This window comes from Eubalaena glacialis, chromosome X (genome assembly GCF_028564815.1).
Source record: "Eubalaena glacialis isolate mEubGla1 chromosome X, mEubGla1.1.hap2.+ XY, whole genome shotgun sequence".
Lineage (NCBI taxonomy): Eukaryota > Metazoa > Chordata > Mammalia > Artiodactyla > Balaenidae > Eubalaena > Eubalaena glacialis.
This window is the reverse complement of record NC_083736.1, coordinates 72,703,685-72,723,676: the sequence shown is the minus strand read 5'-3', so window position 1 is coordinate 72,723,676 and position 19,992 is coordinate 72,703,685. Positions and strand designations below refer to the sequence as shown.

General features: G+C 34.4%; 1 protein-coding gene across 1 annotated transcript in view; it reads left to right on the top strand.

Moving 5' to 3' along the window:
• BRWD3 (bromodomain and WD repeat domain containing 3) overlaps positions 1–19,992 on the top strand; it is a 111,812-nt gene that overhangs the window by 25,072 nt on the left and 66,748 nt on the right. Inside the window, exon 7 of the mRNA XM_061179196.1 lies at positions 19,598–19,758. Coding sequence (XP_061035179.1) covers positions 19,598–19,758 — 161 coding nt within the window. The remainder of the gene's footprint in view (positions 1–19,597; positions 19,759–19,992) is intronic.

Here is a 19,992-nt window from a genome sequence, read left to right as displayed (position 1 = left end):
ATGTAGAATTTTTGATGTTATAGTTATTTCCTATTTCAGGCTCATTATATATTTTCTATAATGTCATTAAATAGACAGCATTGAAAAGTAAGATTGTTGAACTAGGATCAAGAGACCTGGATTGAACCAAGGGTCTGCTATGTATTGATGTTAGGCAAGACAGTTTCTTTGGACTTTAATTTCCTCATTTACAAATTGAAGAAAATGCTTGCCTTCAGAACTCACAGGATTACTGTGAACTCAAATGAGATGTCTTTGGAATTACTTTATAAGCTTTAAAATGTTATGCAAATGTAACTTATAATTATGATATTGGATCACACATGCTGATAATAATGTTGATAGTGATAATAATGACTCATAGATTAAAGATCTGGTATTTGAGTTATCATCACAAAAAGATTATCTAGCTCACATGCAACTGTAGTGGGGTGCTTTTTTAGAATCTAAACTTAAGTTTCAGGACCTGTTCTTTGTCTCCAAATCCAGTGCCCTTTCCACAAAAGTCTCAGCAAAGTAAGTAATATATATTTCCTAGTTGCCATAATAGAACCCCTTGTATGAGCCTAGAGTTTGTGGTGGGAGATGAAACTGGAAAGGGAGGTTGGGGTCCAATTATTCTGAACTGTCCATGCCAGGAGTCAGCAAAATTTTTGGATAAAGGGCCAGATAGTCAATTTTTTTTTTGGCCTTCTGGATCATTTGGTCTCTGTTGCAATTACTCCACTCTGTGGTAGTGTAAAAACAGCTCTAGATAATATGTAAATGAATGAGCATGGTTGTTTTCTAATAAAATTGTATTTGCAAAAATAGGTGGTGAGCTGCATTTGGCCTATGAACCCGTTTGCCAACCTCTGTTCTACACTAATGAATTTAGATTTTATCCTATAGGTACTGAAGAACCATTGGGTACTTTTGAATGGGAAAATTATATGATTGGATTTTTATTTTGAAAAGATAGCTCAGGTAGCAGAATATAGGATAAATTGGAGAGGAGAGAGAATGGAGGAGGCAGGCAGGGAAATCAGAGGGAAGGCTCTTACTGTAGGTATAGACAGGAGATGATGAGTGTGGGGGTAGTAGCAATAGAAATGGACATAACTGGATTGATTCAAGCAAAATTTTGGAGGTGAGATGAATAATACAGTTTGGTTGGATGTGGGGCATAAAAGAGGAAGAGTAAAACTATTAGTAACAAAATTGAGGAGAGGGAGAATATAGAAAACTTGTGATGGAAGGATAATGAATGTGATTTGGGAACTCTCCATCTGTGGTACATCTAGGTAGAGGGGAAGGATGTCCATTAGGTAGTTGAAAATGTGGTCCAGGAGCTCAGGTGAAAGATGTAAGTTAGAGATAAAGATTTGGCAGTAATTAGTATATGGGTAAGTAAGATTGCAGGGACAGCATGAAAACAGAGAAGAAATCCCAGGATAGAATTTGAGTGAACTGTTAGCATTTCATCAAGGGTGAGTCAGGGTAGAAAAAACAATATAAGAAACTAAGAGGGCAAGGTTTAGAGAGGCAGTAATGATATCTTGAAATGAGAATCAGAAATGATATCTTGTAAGTCATAAGAAGAAAATTGCAGATTTGATCAATATTCCCTATCAAACTTACTATGGAATTTATATTCTCAATGGTTTTGGAAGGTTGAATACTAAAAATAATTTTTATTCAATTCAGCAAATACTTGAACACCAAATATATGCAAAACCTTTTCTAATGTTCAGGGCAGTCCTTGCTGTCAAGAATTTTACTCTTTGGGGAGGTTTAGACAGATGCTGGACGATGATTATAGTACAAGGCATTGTCTCAGTCCTTTTGGGCTGATATAACAAAATAGTATAGACGAGGTGGCTTATGAACAAAATTTATTTCTCACTGTTCTGGAGTTTGAGAAGCTGAAGATTAGGCACCAGCAGATTTGGTGTCAGGTTAGAACTGGCTTTCTGGTTCATAGATACCTCACATGGAGGAAGGGGCAAGGGAACTTTCTCAGGCCTCTTATATAAAGTCACTAGTTTACTTCCCCAAAGGTACCACATCCTAATACCATCACATTGGATATTAGGTTTTCAATATATGAATTTGGTGGAAGAGGCACAAATGTTCTGTCTAAAGCAGACATAGACTAAGTGATTTAAGGGAAATACAGTAATGGGCATTAAGGAAGGAAGGAGAGATGAAACTGATTAAGAGAAACACAGAGATTTTAAGGAATAAGTGACTTTTGAGATGAACTTTGAAGGATTAATTATAACTTGAAAGGTGGAACATTACAGATGAGAGGATATCTGCATAGGACAGAAAAGAAGGCTTCTCTGATTTTAAGTGGAAAATTTATGCCCTGGAGGAGTATGAATTATGGTTGGATATTTTGGGAAAGGTGGGACCAGATTAATTAAGCAAATACTTGAGGGTCTTTTGCTTCCAAGGGACTGAGCTAGGTCAGTACATGATACATTAGACGTTAATCCTATCCTTAAAGTGCTTGTAATCTTAGATCAGAGATATGCACAGATAACTAATACAAGGACCACGATAAGAAGTGAAACAGGAGGGTTTAGTTTTAGCTGAAGCGATTGAGAAAGATTTCATGAAAAAGAATGGTTTTAGGCTATGCCTCCAAGGATAAGAAGGATATTGACAAGCTGAAATGGCAGAGGTTAGGCATAAGGCTAAGGGAATAGCGTAAGCACAGGTGCTGGGTTGGTAAACTGGGAGAAGTTTAGGTTTGAAGTTTAGGTGGAAGTTCATTATTTTTTATCAATGGATGTCTAGTTGCTCCAGCACCATTAGTTTAAAATGATATCCTTCCTCCATTGAATTTGATTTGTACTTTTTTCAAACATCAGTTACTATTTGTGTGGATCTACTTGGTCCTCTATTCTGTTCCATTGATCTATGTGTTTATCTCTTTACCAGGACCGCATTGTTTTGATTATTGTAGTTACATAGTAAGGCTTAACGTTGGAAAGAGTAATCCCTCTCACTTTATTATTTGTCGAGATTGTTTTCAACATTCTAGGGCTGGTGCCATTCCATATAAATTTTAGGACAGGGTTATTAATGTCTGTAAAAGCCTTTTGAAAGGAATTGCATTAAGCCTATAAATCAATTTGGAAGAATTGACGTGTTTAGTATGTCGAGACTTCAATCCATGGACATGGACATTTATTGAGGTCTCCTTTGATTTCTTTCATCAGCATTTTATAATTACAGCATACAGATATTGTACATGTTTTGTTAAGTATATATCCAAGTATTTAATTTTTGGAGTGATTATGAATGTGTGTGGTTTTTTTACACTTTATTTTTTATCGAGATATAGTTGATTTACAATATTACGTAAGTTTCAGGTGTAGAACATAGTGATTCACAATTTTTAAAGATTATGCTCCATTTGTGGTTATTATAAAATAGAGGCTATATTCCCTGTGCTGCACAATATATTCTTGTAACTTATTTAGTTTATACAAAGTAGTTTGTACCTCTTAATCCCCTACCCCTTTCGATGGTATTGTGTTTTTAATTTTTGTTTCTGCATATTCATTATTAGTGTATAGAAATGCATTTGATTTGTGTGTGTTGATCTTATTTCCTGTGACCTTGCTGAGCCCACCTATTATTTCTAGGAGTTTTCAATCTCTTTTTAAACATATTCTATCTTGCTTTTTTATACTATAGTTTGGGGATTAGATGATTTGGCAGATGTAATTATGATCTGGGTTGGTTTGGGCTAGAAGGTTTGGAACACAGTTTACCTATTGGTGCAAATGATAATTTTTAAAATTTTTTCTCTCATTTTCAGAAAAACTGTTATACAATATTGGTTAAGAGATCAGCCTCTGAAGTCATATTGCCTAGATTTGAATCCTGGCTCTGTCACTTACCAGCTTGGGATCTTGGAGAAATTATTTAACCCCTTTATGCCTCAGTTTCCATGTCTTTAAAAAGGGGATGTTAATAGTACTCACTTTGTAGGGTTAAATAAGTTAAACATATAAAGTGCTTAGCATAGTGCCTGGCACATAAAAAGTATTAAATAAATGTTAAGTTTTATTATATAACAAGGGATTTTTTTGTCTACTCTGGTTGGCAAAGTATGGATAATATAATATTTTTGTATGTATTTTATTATTTTCTTTATCATAGAGATTACTATCATTAGAGTAACCAATCTAATACCAAATGTTTCCCTCTTCCCTCCACCCTACCCATTTTGGAATGTGAGAGCATTGAAATTCTAGAGAGGAAAGGAAAGGGAAGAAGAATAGGAACTAAGTTTCACAGAAACTAAGCCTACTGTGCTAGATGTTCTACAAAATTCATGTCACTTAGATAGGTGGTATTATGCCTGTTTTATAGATTTTATAGATAAGGAAGAAGCTAGGCCTCTTGTTCTTTTCTCAGTACTATGTTGCCCGTTTACTCCATCATTCTGCCAAAATAGGGGGAATTGGTAGAACCCATTCTGCCAACACCTGTTGAGATACTTGCCTGGCTCTTTGATTTTCCCACAGGATTACTATTGTATATATCCTTTGCCCTGCTCTCCTTGTCTGTCAAACACATGTCCTCATTTATATTGAATAGTGACTTGGTACCCAGAAAAACAAGGGGGTGAGTTCACTGCTTTGACCCATCAGTATCCTTTATTTGATGGGGGGTAAACATTGCTGATATGTTTAAACATAAAGCACTAACTGAGAGGTAGCTGTGGTATAAGAAAAAAGAACATTGGACATAAGTTCAAGCACCCTCCTTCTCTGTTAATTATCACCTGTATGACTTTGGAAAATTTGCTTCACTAACCTGGATCATAGTTTATTTATATGTAAAATGAGTGATTAGAGTAAAAATTAATCTTTAAAGTCCCTTCAAGCTCTAGCACAATTCTATAACATACACTAGTTCAAAGAGAGAAAGGTAAATCATGGTTGTGTGTAGATTACTTTCTAGGGCCTCAGAAATGGTGATTAGCCTCTCAGAATCTTCACTAGTGTTGGTTTGCATTTTTCCTTTCTACTTATTTATTTTTGACAAATACATATTGTATACATTTAAGTTATACAACTTGGTGTTTTGATATATGTCTACCATGTGAAATGATTACCACAATAAAAAATAAACCTGTCAGTTACCTATCATGTTACCATTTTTGCATGTGTTATGAGAACTCTTAAGATTTACTTTCTTACCAAATTTCAAGTATACAGTAGATTATTATTAACTGTAGTCACTAAGCTGTATATTAGATCTCCAGAATTTTATCTTTTTTTTAACATTATTTTTAAAAAATTAATTAATTAATTAATTAATTAATTTAGTTTTGGCTGTGTTGGGTCTTCGTTTCTGTGCGAGGGCTTTCTCTAGTTGTGGCGAGCGGGGGCCACTCTTCATCGCGGTGTGCGGGCCTCTCACTGTCGCGGCCTCTCTTGTTGCAGAGCACAGGCTCCAGACGCGCAGGCTCAGTAGTTGTGACTCACGGGCCTAGTTGCTCCGCGGCATGTGGGATCTTCCCAGACCAGGGCTCGAACCCGTGTCCCCTGCATTGGCAGGCAGATTCTCAACCACTGCACCACCAGGGAAGCCCCTGAGAATTTTCTTATCTTGAAACCGAATGTTTGTACTCCTTAAACAGTATCTCCTCCTCCGTCTCCCCCCAGCCTCTGGCAACTACCATTCTACTTATTGTTACTATGAATTCAACTTTTTAAAAAAGATTCTACATATGAGTGAAATCATGTAATATTTGTCCTCCGTCTGGTTTATTTCACTTAGCATAATGTCCACCAGGTTCATCCATGTTGTCATAGACGGCAGGTTTGCATTTTCTTATTGCCAAAGGCAGCTGTTTTTCCAGTCTCCTGCATTTCCTGTGTCTAGAATTAAAGATCACAAAGTTCAGTTACATTTTAAATGTAAATCTCAATGAAAAATTTCATAAGACAGAAAATTATTACAAATATTAAATTTCTAATCGTACCTGTGGGCAAATGTCTCTTCCTGTGGTTGAATCAAATGCTTATTTGAGCCTATGCTTTTTACAAAAATGAGCGTTTTTAATGCACATTTTTAAATTGAAATATATTTGTTACACATATAACATTGTGTAAATTTAAGGGTGTACAACATGTTGATACATTTACATATTTTAATATGATTGACATTGTAATGATAGTTAGCACCTCTATCACGTTACATAATCATCATTTCATTTTAGTGATTGGAATAATTAAGTTCTAATCTCAGCAAGTTTGATAATTATACAACAGTATTGTTGTCTATATTCACTATACTGTGCATTAGATCCCAAAGACTTGTTTACTATTTACTAAGTTTGTACCCTTAACCATCTGTCCTATTCCCCTAGTCCCCAGCCCCTGATAACCACCATCTTACTGTCTTTATATAGTACTTGTCTTTCTCTGTCTGACTTATCACACTTAACATAAAGTCTTCAAGGTCTATACATGTTGTCAGAAATGGCAAGATGCCCTTCTTTATCATGGCTGAATAATATTCCATTGCATATATATACCACAACTGCTTTATCCATTCATCTCTTATGGGTACGTAGGTTGTTTCCATATCATGGCTATTGTGAATAATACCAGAATAAAAGTGAGAGTGAATCTCTTCAATATTTTGTTTTCATTTCCTTTGGGTATATAGTGAAAAGTGGAATTTCTGGGTAATATGGTAGTTTTTTTTTCTTTTCTTTTTTTTTTTTTTTGGCTTTGCCATGTAGCATGTGGGATCTTAGTTCCCCAACCAGGGATTGAACCCGTGACCCCTGCAGTGGAAGCTTGGAGTCCTAACCACTGGACTGCCAGGGAATTCCCTGGTAGTTCTATTTTTAATTTATTGAGGAACCTCCATATTGTTTTCCATAGTGGCTGAACCAACTTACATTCCCACCAACAGTTCCCTTTTCTCCTCATCCTTGCCAGTGTGTGTTATCTCTTGTCTTCTTGATGATAGCCATTCTAAAAGATGTGAGGTGATATCTCGTTGTGGCTTTGCTTTGCATTTCCCTGACAATTAGTGATGTTGAGTATCTTTTCATTTATCTGGTGGGCATTTGGATGTCTTCTCTGGAGAAATGTCTGTTTAGTTCCTCTGCCCACTTTTTAATCAGATTTTTTGTTATTGAGTTTTATGAGTTCTTTATATTTGTTGGATATTAACCCCTTATCAGATATATGGTTTGCAAAAATTTTCTCCCATTCTGTAGGTTGTCTTTTCATCATTTTGATTCTTTTGCTGAGCAGGAGCTTTTAAGTTTGATGTCCCACTTGTTGATTTTTGCTTTTGTTGTTTATGCTTCTGGTGTCATATGTGAATAATCATTGCCATGACCAATGTCAAGGAGCTTCTTCCCTACATTTTCTTTTAGAAGTTTTATGTTATCAGATCTCTGGTACATTTTGAGTTAATTTTTGTGAGTGGTGTAAGATAGGGGTCCAGTTTCATTTTTTTGCCTGTGTTTATCTAGTTTTCTCAGCACCATTTGTTGAAGAGACTATCCTTTCCCCATTATGGGTTCCCTTGACTCTGTTTTTGAATATTAGTTGACCATACATGGAGGGTTATTTCTGGACTCTCAATATGTTCCATTGGTCTGTGGGTCTGTGTTTATACCAATACCATACTGCTTTAATTACTATAGCTTTGTAGTATAGTTTGAAATCAGAAAATGTGGTATATCTGGCTTTGTTCTTTCTCAGGATTGCTTTGGCTATTCTGGGTTTTTTTGTGGTTCCATACAAATTTTAGGATTGCTTTTTCTATTTCTTTGAATTATGCCATTGGAATTGTTTTTTCTGAATTTTGAATTTTATTTTGAATTATGCCATTGGAATTTTGATAGGGATTGTGTTGAATCTACAGATAGATATGGGTGGCATGGACATTTTAACAATCTTTGCATCCATGAACATGGGATTTCTTTCATTTGTTTGTATCTTCAATTTCTTTCAACAAAGTCTTGTAGTTATTTATTTATTTATTTTTGTACAGATCTTTTACTTCCTTGGTTAAATTAACTCCTAGGTATTTTATTGTTTTTGATGCTATTGTGAATGGGATAGTTTTGTTTTCAAATGTTTTATTATTAGTGTATAGAAATGCAACTCATATCTTTATGTTGATTTTATATCCTGCAACTTTACTGAATGTGTTGATTCCTTATAACATATTTTACTTGAGTCTTTGGGATTTTCTATATATAAAATCATATCATCTGCTAATAACAACAATTATGCTTCTTCCTTCTCGATTTGGATGTCTTGTATTTCTTTGTCTTACCTAACTGCTCTATCTAGGACTTTTAGTACTAAACTGAATGAGAGTGGTGAGAGTGGGCATCCTTGTCTTGTTCCTGGTCTTAGAGGAAAAGCTTTCGATTTTTCACCATTGAATATAATGTTAGCTATGAGTTTGTTGCATATGGCCTTTATTATGTTGGTATGCTCTTTCTATACCCAATATGTTGAAAGTTTTTATCATGAAAGGACGTTGTATTTTGTCAAATGCTTTTTCTTCATCTATTGAAATGATTTTGTGATTTCTATGCTTCATTCTATTAATGTTATATATTATATTTATTGATTTGCGTATGTTCAACCATCCTTGCATCCTAGGGATAAATTCCACTTGGTCATTTTCTTTTTTTAATTAATTAATTAATTAGTTTTATTTTTGGCTGTGTTGGGTCTTTGTTGCTGCATGCGGGCTTTCCTTTCTTTAGTTGTGGGGAGTGGGGGCTACTCTTTGTTGCCCTGCATGGGCTTCTCATTGCAGTGGCTTCTCTTGTTTTGGCGCACAGGCTCTAGGTACTCAGGCTTCAGTAGTTGTGGCATGCGGGCTCAGTAGCTATGGCTCACAGGCTCTAGAGCATAGGCTCAGTAGTTGTGGCGCACAGGCTTAGCTGCTCCGCAGCATGTGGGATCTTCCCGGACCAGGGCTCAAACCCGTGTCCCCTTCCTTGGCAGGCGGATTCTTAACCACTGTGCCACCAGGGAAGCCCTGGTCATTTTCTATGATTCTTTGAATGTGTTCTTGAGTTCCGTTTGCTAATATTTTGTTGAGAATTTTTTACATCTATGTTCATCAGGGATATTGATCTGTAGTTTTCTTTTCCTGTAGTGCTCTTATCTGCCTTTGGTATCAGAGTAATGCTGGCCTCATAGAATGAGTTTGGAAGTGTTCCCTCCTCTACAGTTTGAAAGAATTTGAGAAGGACTGGCATTAATTCTTCTTGAAATTTTTGGTGGAATTTCCCTGTGAAACCACCTGTCCTGGGGTTTTCTGTGTTGGGAGGTGTTTGATTACTGATTTAGTCTCTTTACTTGTTATTGATCTGTACAGATTTTCTACTTTTTCCTGCATCAGTGTTCGTAGTTTATGTGTTTCTAGGAATTTATCCATTTCTTCTAGGTTATCTATTTGTTGGCATATAATAGTTCATAGTAGTTTCTTATGAACCTGTGTATTTCTGCAGTATCAGTTGTAATGTCGCTCATTTCTAATATTATTTTGAGTCTTCACTTTTTCTTTCTTAGCCTAGCTAAAGTTGTCAACTTTGTTTATCTTTTTGAAGAACCAGCTCCTAATTTTGTTGAACCTTTCTATTGTTTTTCTGGTCTCTATTTCATTTATTTTCACTCTGATATCTATTATTTCCTTCCTTCTGTTAACTTGGGGCTTACTTTGTTCTTCTCTCTAGTTTCTTGAAGTGATGTTGTTTATTTCCAGTCTTTCTAATTTTTTTAATACATGAATTTATCACTATAAACTTTCCTCTCAGAACTGCTTTTGCAGCATCTCATAGGATTTGATATGTTGTGTTTCCATTTTCATTTGTTTCAGATAGTTTTTTGTGTCCTTTTTGATTGTATCTTTTACCATTGGCTGTTCAGAAGTGTGTTGGTTAGTTTCCACATATTTGTAGACTTTCCAGGTTTCCTCTTGTTGTTGATTTGTAGTTTCATACGATTATGGTCAGAAAAGATAGTTGGAATGATTTCAGTCTTAAATTTGCTAAGACTTGTTTTGTGTCCTATCATATGATCTATTTAGGAAAATGTTTCATGTTCACTTGAGAAGATTGTTTATTCTGCTGCCATTGGATGGAATGTTCTATATATCTGTTAAGTCTATTTGATCTAAAGTATGTTCAATTCCAACCGTTCCTTATTGATTTTCTGTCTGGGTGATCTATCCATTGCTGACAGAGGGGTATTAAAGTCCTCTAGTATTGTTGTTTTGTTGTCTGTTTCTCCCTTCAGACCTGTTAGTATTTGCTTAATATATTTAGGTGCTCTTATTTTGGCTGCACATATATTTACAATTGTTATACCTTCTTGATGTAATGACTCCTTTTATCATTATATAATGACAGTCTTTGTCTTTGTTATCATTTTTGGCTTGAAGGTCTTACTTTGCCTGATAAATATGGCTATCCCCACTTTCTTTTGGTTTCCACTTGCCAGTAGTATCTTCTTCCATCCCTTTAATTTGAGCCTATATGTCTTTAGAGCTGAACCGAGTTGCCTGTAAATGGCATGTAGTTGGGTCTTGTTTTTTTACCCATCCAACCACTCTATGCCATTTGATTGGTGAATTCAACCATTTACATTTAGAGTGATTATTGATATGTAAGGCCTTACAACTGCCATTTTATTGTTTGCCTTGTGGTTGTTTTATGTCTCCATTGTTTCTTTTTCCCATTGTTTCTGCCTGCCTTGTAAATTGTTGGTTTTCCATGGTGGAATGCTCTGTCTCTCCTATTTTTAGTTTCATGCATCTATTCCAGATTTTTGCTTTGTGGTTACCATGAGGCTTACATAAAACATCTTATAGATTAAAAAAAAAAGTCCATTTTATTCTGATAGCAACTTATCTTCATTCACCTTTAAAGATTTCCACCCCTTTTCTCCTCCACTTTTCTTTCTTTCTTTTTTCTTTTTCTTTCTTTCTTTTTTTTTTGGCCGTGCCATGCAGCATGTGGAATCTTAGTTCCCCAACCAGGGATTGAACCCATGCCCCCTGCAATGGAAGCACAGAGTCTTAACCACTGGACCACCAGGGAAGTCCTTCTCCTCCACTTTTCTATTTTCAATTTCGCTATTTACCTCTTTTTATGCTGTGTATTCATTATCAAATTATAGTGGTTATAGTTATTTTTAATAGTCTTTCCCTTTAACCTGTATCTAAAGTTAAGTGGTTAACATACCATTCTAATATGGAATTACAGTTTTCTAATTCTGTCCATTTTTCTCCTTTACCAGAGTGTTTCATATGTCATCATCTCGCTTTTTAGTTCTTTCATTTCAGTTGGAGAACTCCTTCTAGTGTTTCTTTACAAAGCAAGTCTAGTGGTGCTGAACTCCCTCAGCTTTCATTTGGCTGAGAAAACCTTTATTTCTCCTTCACTTTTGAAGGATAACTTTGCCAGATAAAGTATTCTTGGCTGGCAATTTTTATCTTTCAATAATTGGAATATGTCAGTCCACACTCTCCTGGCCTATAGAATTTCTGCTGAAAAATCTGCTGATAGGCTAATGGGGTTTCCTTTGTAGGTTACTTTCTCTTTTACTGTTGATGGCTTTAATATTCTTTATCATTGATTTCTGAAATTTTCATTTTAATGTGTCTTACAGAACGTCTTTTTGCATTGCGGTAATAAGGTTTTCTATTAGCTTCATGTACTTGTATGTCCAAGTCCTTTCCCATGATTGGGATGTTCTCAGCTATTATTGCCCAATTACTTGTTCATCAGAGGGGAGAGAAAAAAAGAAAAACTAAACTGTCATGATGCTGACATCATTCCCCTAATGCACTTTAAATTTGGATTCTGCTATTGATAGCTGTGTCTTAGCAAGAAATCATGTGGAGTATGAAATTCTATAAGAAATACTCATTTTAATTCAACATTTTCTTTATTAAGTATATAAAATATAAAACCTTAAATTTAGTATAAAATAACAAATATTTTATACTTTATTACAACTTTCCCCAATTTTAAACTTATTTACTACTTTACAGTTTTTGTCCTCTACCTGTTATATAATTATTTCAGTATGTTTTAGCATAGGCTTCCTAATCATTTTTTGGTCTAATAATGTTCTATCTTTCATGTATGAAGATAATAGAAGGAAATGTGCTTTGAGGTATTTTTTCACAGAATTTATGCACTTGCAATGATCCTTCTATTTCTTTTTGCTTACTGACCTAAGTGTGTTGATGTGATTGACTGAATTTAGGAGAACAAACTGTGTGGTCTTGAACTATTGTAGGAATAAGCTGATGTACTAATACAGTTTTTTTGGTACAGCAACCCTGTAATAAGTCCTCAATTTGGATTTACTGTTGTTAAGTGTCCTTGTTATTGATTCTTCTAATTTTTTTAAGTTTTTTTTAAAATCACCATTCAATATTTGAGGGTCTAGTACTAACCTTTGAAGTCAAGAGAATAAATAGTATATCTTGTGCCACACTCAACAAATGTTCTAAAATACACACACTTTTTTCTAACACTAAAATTTTATAGGTTATTGGTAGATTTTACTTTTTTTCCTATAAAATGGTGGGATGGATAACTAATGGAGAGGACAGTGAAAAAAAGAGTAACGTAAGAAAAGAAGCACATCCTTATAATTCAGGATGCCAAAAAGTGAGGAAGGCAAAGCTGTTATTGAAGACTAGATGAAAAAAGTCAGTCTGGTTCTAACCTTATTAATTTGGGACACAGTGTTCCATATTGTAATTTTGAAACAAATAGAATTTGATTACATAAAATGGTGCATTAATATCCAACATACACTAGAATATTATACACTTCATATTATGATATTATTCTGTTCCTTTTTTCAAAGACCATTCAGTATTATTAATTTCTAAAGGTAATTAAATAGCATTTAAAATATTAATAGAAAAAATAGATTTCAGGAGAATCTTTATGTGCATTTTATTCAGTTTTAATTAATTCTTTAATATGTTCTTCATAAAATTTGAGTCTTCTTGTGGGATAACTGTGACCTTGTATTCTCTCCCTTTTACTGTTCATTACCACTTCTAATTGATGTGGAGAAAGCACAGGAAATTAAGCCAAAATAAGTTAATTTTACCATTTGTTACTGGCACTAGTAAAATTACCCATAAGAAAAAAAAGTGATATGATGAAGTATTGCAGGTATAACATAGGGAAAAGATCCATAAAGGAGGAAGTGACCAGTAATTCATGATAGAAAACATACAGGTTAGGCAGAATATTTACAAATATTAGATATAACGCAACAAAGTGAACTAGAAAATTTAACATAAAGACATTCAAAACTTGTAATGGTATTAGTACTTAAAATGTGATGAGTGGCGATACTTGGTCCTAAACAAACATATCTAATAGGAAGGTAAGGAGTAGCAGTGCATGTTAAATGTATTTACAAATCCATAGGCCAAAATGTGGCTGTGCTATGAAAAACAGTGTGTAGAGACTGAGTGAGAAATTTATATTGGATTATATTACAGACTGTACGGTATGGATGATGCTTTCCTAATGGAGAGGTAAAAAAGCAGGATATCTATATCAAACTAATAATGAATGTCCTTTTATTCCTCCCCACTCCAATTTAGTTATTATGTTGAGCCATTTAAAATTACTACTTCTATTTGTAGAAAATGGTTGAATATCAATAATTTCATATGGTTCAATCCATATAAGAATACCCCCAAAACACCTTTAAAGTTCTAATTAGCATATGGGGAAGGAACCTATAGATTTATTAAAAAGGAATAGATGGAATAAATTTATAACTAAAATGTAAGTGCTGGGGGTAATTATATTTTGCTTTAGTCTTCTCTATCAAAGAGGAAGATCTCTAAACTGTAAAGGATAGAGCTAGCATGGTTAAAAGAAAAGAAAACCCAAGATGCATGAGTACCTAGCTGCTTTAAGAGTCCCAAATGAATTAAGTCACAGTATACTGAACTAGTTTTCACTGGCAGGTATTCTTTGTGAAATCAGAGTAGACAAGAGAAATGGAAATGACCAATGGACAAGTATACAATAAGGGGACAAAGAACAGATCTTTAAGTTATTGATCGGTGAACTTAGCTTTAACCCCAGGAAAATTTTAGATAGGCTTATTTAATAAGTGGTTTGTGTACTTTTAGAAAAGAAGGAGGTGATCACTAGGACCTTAAATACATTTACTAGAAAAGAATGTCAAACTAACTTTAATCTGACTATTAGATAGTGTAAGACAGCTGTTTTAGAAAACTAATGTAGTCTTTGCAATCTTAAATTGCATTTATAGAGGCATAGCTGGAAATAATCCCCTGTACTCTGTGCTGATCAGACCACTGGGGATATTTTGCTCAGTTGTTTTTTCTTTGGCCGTACCATGCAGCATGTGGGATCTTAGTTCCCTGACCAGGGATTGAACCCGCACCCCCTGCATTATACGTGCGGAATCTTAACCACTGGACCATCAGGGAAGTCCTCGTATTGTTTTAAGAGGCTCAGACATTGATGAACTAGAGACTTACCAGAAAAAAGCAACCACAGTAGTGTTTATGGTGAAAGAATGTTTTTTTCTATAGGGAATGATAGGAAAGAAAGGTGTTTGTAAATTATGGCTGTGAGTAATATAGAGGGGACCTCACATGTTGAGAGAAGACTTAAGGCACAAATGATTTAAATATTTCATGGGTTACCATATAACAAAGGGATTTGACTTTTTTTTTAAGTGTAGCTCTCAAGGGCTAAACCTGTATGATTCTCTGGAACTTGCAGGGAAAGAAATTGAGCTCAGTTAAAGGTAGAGTCTCTGCAAAATTAGAGCAGCTCAACATATAAATCATTCATTTTTGAGAAATAATCTTCTCTTTACTAGAAGTGTATAGGCAGAGGCTGAATGGCTATCTACCAGATACATTATAGAAAGGATAATTTTGTGGGGAGGGAAGTTGGACTAGAATTGGTAATTCCCAAATTTGGCAGTGTCAGCATCACTTGCAGAACTTATTAGAAAAACACATTTTGAGAGATATATATTTCTGCAGATCACTTCATTAAAGTATCTTATTCATTCCTGCAATTGAGTAAATGATGAAAGCTTTTGCCCAGTGGAATAATGTAAATTCCACAAGGATGGGAATCTTGTTTGACTCGTTTATAAGTTGTATTCTAGTATTTGTCACAGTGCTTTAGCTCATAGTAGGTTGTCAACAAATACCTTTTAAAGAGAGAAAGCAATTATTCCATTTGTAGCTGTTTATTAATCTCTGTGACTTAAAAAGTTTATAAAATACACTGAATAAGTCTTATCTTGTTATTACTTGAATCTTTAAGCATTTTGGTCTCTTGTTGGGTTAGTTCATATATCATTTTTTAGAGAAGAGTTTGGAAGCTTATCCTACAAAGATTTAAAGAAAAAAACTTAGGAGACATAGTGGATTCTGAATGTAGTATTTTGTATTTAAATACATTTTATATGTATGTATATTTGACTAATTTATCTACTAATTGAATTTGTCAGCATTGCTAAATACAAAGAAATTATTGTCACATCAAAAATGTTTTTCTCAAAAGTTCTTAATGTATTTCAAGACAAGATTGGCATGTTCACATCAGTACTCAAGAGAAAATGCTCTGTAGTTGATTGTTCGAACCTGACTATAACCATATCAGCTCCCCAGATAGAAAGGTGTCATAATTAAGGTGTACTATTTTTCAAGGTTGCCAGATCCTTAACAACAGTGGATGGAGAAGCAGGCATTTTGTTCTGACTAAAATTATGTTGATTGATTGCCCCGTTCTAACCAGTGTTTTGAGGGTTGTATTGTCATTTCACTTTTGTAACTTTGAGAGCTACATTCCTTAGTAAATTTAAGCTGAGATAACGTTTACTCTTTATAGTGTTTTTGAAATACTTAAATAAGTAATCAAGGTAATTAATTATATATACTAAAACTTATTACATACCTTTGAAATACAGTAGATTTTAGAAGGCTTAATATTGAGAATGCAATAATGAATAGTGGATATATTGGCATAGGATTGTGGGATTTTTTTTTTTATTTATTTGTAGTTGTTTCTCATTAATACTTCATTCTACTTTGTTAGGGTGAAAGTTTAAATTGCTCATCTCTAATCTTGCATTCTGCTTACAATAGAAGAAGAAACAATGCATTCAAATAGTACATTTGATAGATATTTATTTTTTAAATTTTTTTAAAAAAGGGTATATATTTTATTTTATTTATTTATTTATTTGCTGTGTTGGGTCTTTGTTGCTGCCTGCAGGCTTTCTCTAGTTGTGACGAGCAGGGGCTACTCTTCATTGTGGTGCATGGGCTCAGTAGTTGTGGCTCACAGGCTCTAGAGCACAGGATCAGTAGTTGTGGTGCACGGGCTTAGTTGCTCCGTGGCATGTGGGATCTTCCCTGACCAGGGATCAAACCCATGTCCCCTGCATTGGCAGGTGAATTCTTAACCACTGCGCCACCAGGGAAGTCCCTTATTTTATTTTTGACTATTTTATTTTTATTTATTTATTTTTTAATTGAGGTATAGTTGATTTACAATATTAGTTTCAGGTGTATAACTGATTCAAACATTTTTATAGATTATACTCCATTTATAGTTATTATAAAATATTGGCTATGTTTCCCTTTGCTGTACAATATATCCTTGTAGCTTATTTATTTTATACATTGTAGTTTGTACCTCTTAATCCCCTATCCCTAACTTGCCCCTTCCCCCTTTCCTTTCCCCATTGGTAACCACTAGATTGGTTACCAATGGTCTATTCATATTTTCTATTTCTTCCTGGTTTAGTTTTAGGAGATTGTACATTTCTAGGAATTTGTCAATTTCTTCTACGTTGTCCACTTTATTGGCATATAGTTTTTCATAGTAATCTTGATAGAGATATTTAAATACAACACAGTGATAATTGTGTGTGTGTGTCCCTTTATTTTATTACTACTTTTGAGGAAAGGAATAAGGACTCTAAGCATCCCTCTCCCCCGAAGGAGCTATATAATATTTATGCTAGAAGAATGAGATCTACTTTCTAGTAAAATACTCAAGGATTGGTCAACAGTGAACTCTTTTTAATTGTATTTTTATAGTCAGTTATCAGCCATTACAAATTTCAGAAAATGTTCTTGATAAAGGATTCTTTAGAGATGTAAGAAAAGCAAAAAGCATCAGTACTGAAAAATAGTGGCTAAATGGAGAATACATGCAAAAGAGTGTTGACAGAACTCCTTATTGTATATAGAGCCTAAGGCCTGTTGACATTACCAAATGACTGAGAAAAATGTATAAATATTATCATCTCAGGTGCTATATGAATAAACAAAAATCGCTGAGATAGGAAAGAAGGAATATTTGATGATCCTGCTGTCGAATATGTGATATACCTTATATAGGAATTTTTTGAATAGCTGTTAATGGACTAGAGAACCTAATAGAAAACTTGTGTTTAAGATAAAAATGTATTATTAGAAGAGTGTTAAGTGAAACTTAAAAAAATCTATACTTTTATCACAAAGCAGTTGGTTTCATTTTTCTTTTTCTTTCTAGTCTTTATACATATATGTATGCGTTTTTTGTATAATTTAAATCATCACCTACTTACAAGTTCATATTTTATATTTTTTGCTTTGTAGTTCCTAAATTGTTCCACATTGATGGAGTTTTCATATTTTAATTATTAATTTTTACAGAATAGTCCATCATATATTTTGTAATTCTGATTCTTTCTCTATCTCTGCTTTTCTGATTTTTTTCTTCATGTTGATGGTGTTTTTGTTTTTAAACTTCAAATTGGTTTTCAACCAGGGGCAGTTTTTTCCCCAGGAGATGTTTGGCAATGTCTGGAGATATTTTTGCTTGTCACAAGTTGTTGTTGGTGGGGTGTTAATAGCATCTGGTGGGTAGAGGCCAGGTATGCTGCTAAACATTCTACAGTAGACAGACGGCCCCCCACAACAAAGAATCCTCAGTCCCAAAGTTCCAAAGGCCAATAGTTCCAAGGTTGAGAAATCCTTCCTTAAAAGTAACACACCTTTTCCTCTATTTATTTACAGAATATGAATGTAAAAAAGCAAAGCAGAAGTAATGGTTGATTGTTTAAAGGAACTCAGAGCAGTAAGAAATGTTTGACTGGAGAGGGAAGATTGCTAAAGTCCGAAAGTTACGGTGCCTGCTCTTCCCATCTTAGAGTTGTGGCCATTTCTAGAGGTTGGCATGGGAAGCAACTGCCAAAAAGGAAACCTCTTACCTAGTACTGATGCTTATGGATTTTCCACCATTATTTATTCAGCATCTCGACATAAATACTCAGATTTCTAATGTGCTCTCATGATTTGCATTCAAAGTTGGATTTTGCTATTCATCATTCAATTTTTGTCATTTTGTCAGTTTAAGGTGGCCAGTAGATTGACCGTTGCCTGAAAAAGACTTCATTGCTCTTAAGATTGAGATGTTGAAAGGTTTCTTATTTTTGATTGTGGCATGCTTCTAATTGTACTAATCTAGCTACAACTCAATTCTTGCCTTAATTTTGCCTTGTTTCAACATAAAGCTATTATTATTTATACTATATTATTATGAAGTATGGTAAAATTTTGCCTTGCCTCAAGGTCACTTTAACCTTTAAGGCGTCTATGTTTTGATTAAAATATAATATGTGGGATGCTGAATACTTTCAGTGTATAAGGGAAGACTGGTGGAATGTCACAGAGCAAGTAGGTGCTTGTATATCCTTTCATAGGGAACAAGATCTTCGTTTTAGGGAAGTGAGTAGAATCCAGGTGGTATTTGGAGGAGAATTTTGCAGATTTATGCTTTATTCTGGCTGCTTTTTAAGAAAATCAGAACACAAAACAAACAAAAAAGGAGACAGGATCTAAGATGACCTTATAAGAGATGAATTCTCAAAAGTTCATTGATTAGAGGGAGAGTCTATAGTTTCTGAAACCAAAAAGGGGGAGAACCTATAGACAAGTCTAGAAAGGATTGTTTGTTACTGAAAACCTATGTGATGTTATAGCTTCCTTCCTCTTTTTACTGTATACATCTCTTGTATTACTCTTGAATTTTTAGGCGCAGCTGTTTACAGGGTGGATGGGTGTGAGGAGGTAGGACAGGAGTTCATAAAATTTCCTATATACATTTTAAGATGTATTATACTTAACCAAATACCGTTTTTATTCTAAAATTCTTTCATGTTATGGTAAGATTTACCTATATATATTTAAAGTTGCAGTGTCTTTGTCTGAAGTATACCAAGAAAGGCAAAAGGGGATTGTGCTTGGGAAACCATAGTAAGGTAAACAGAAAATCAGACTTCTGGGATTTGAAAGAAGAGTATTCTTAGTGCTTTGTGGTAGTGAACTTGAGTTCATAAAATCGTGAAATGTGAGATGGAATTTAGACTTCTCACAGTGTAGAATTGCCATGGTGTGTGTACCCTGTTTTGTTTCATCATAATACTGATGATTTAACTTCATGTTAAATGTAGTTTTCACTTTTAGGTTTTAAGAAGTGAATCCCGTGTTTTCTGTTTTTCAGTGAATATCACCTCTGCCAGGCAATTAACCGGATGTAGTCGCTTCAGCCATATTTTCCCTTCATCTGCTTACCAGCACATTAAGATGCATAAGAGAATTCTGGGGCACTTGTCATCTGTCTACTGTGTAGCATTTGACCGAAGTGGGAGAAGAATTTTTACAGTGAGTTTAAAATTAATGATACTATAGCATATTAGAGATTTACAACAATGGAAGCTAGGCTTCATGGCATTGAATTATGCTTTGTAAGCAGTTCTTCCTTTTTAGACGCATGCATGCAAGAAAAGATGAGTGGAAATTGAAAATCTTTTCTCTTTCTATATAAGTAAATGGATGAACTATAATGACCTCTATCATTTGGGAAATCTAATTTAAAAAAATTAAATCTTCAGAAGG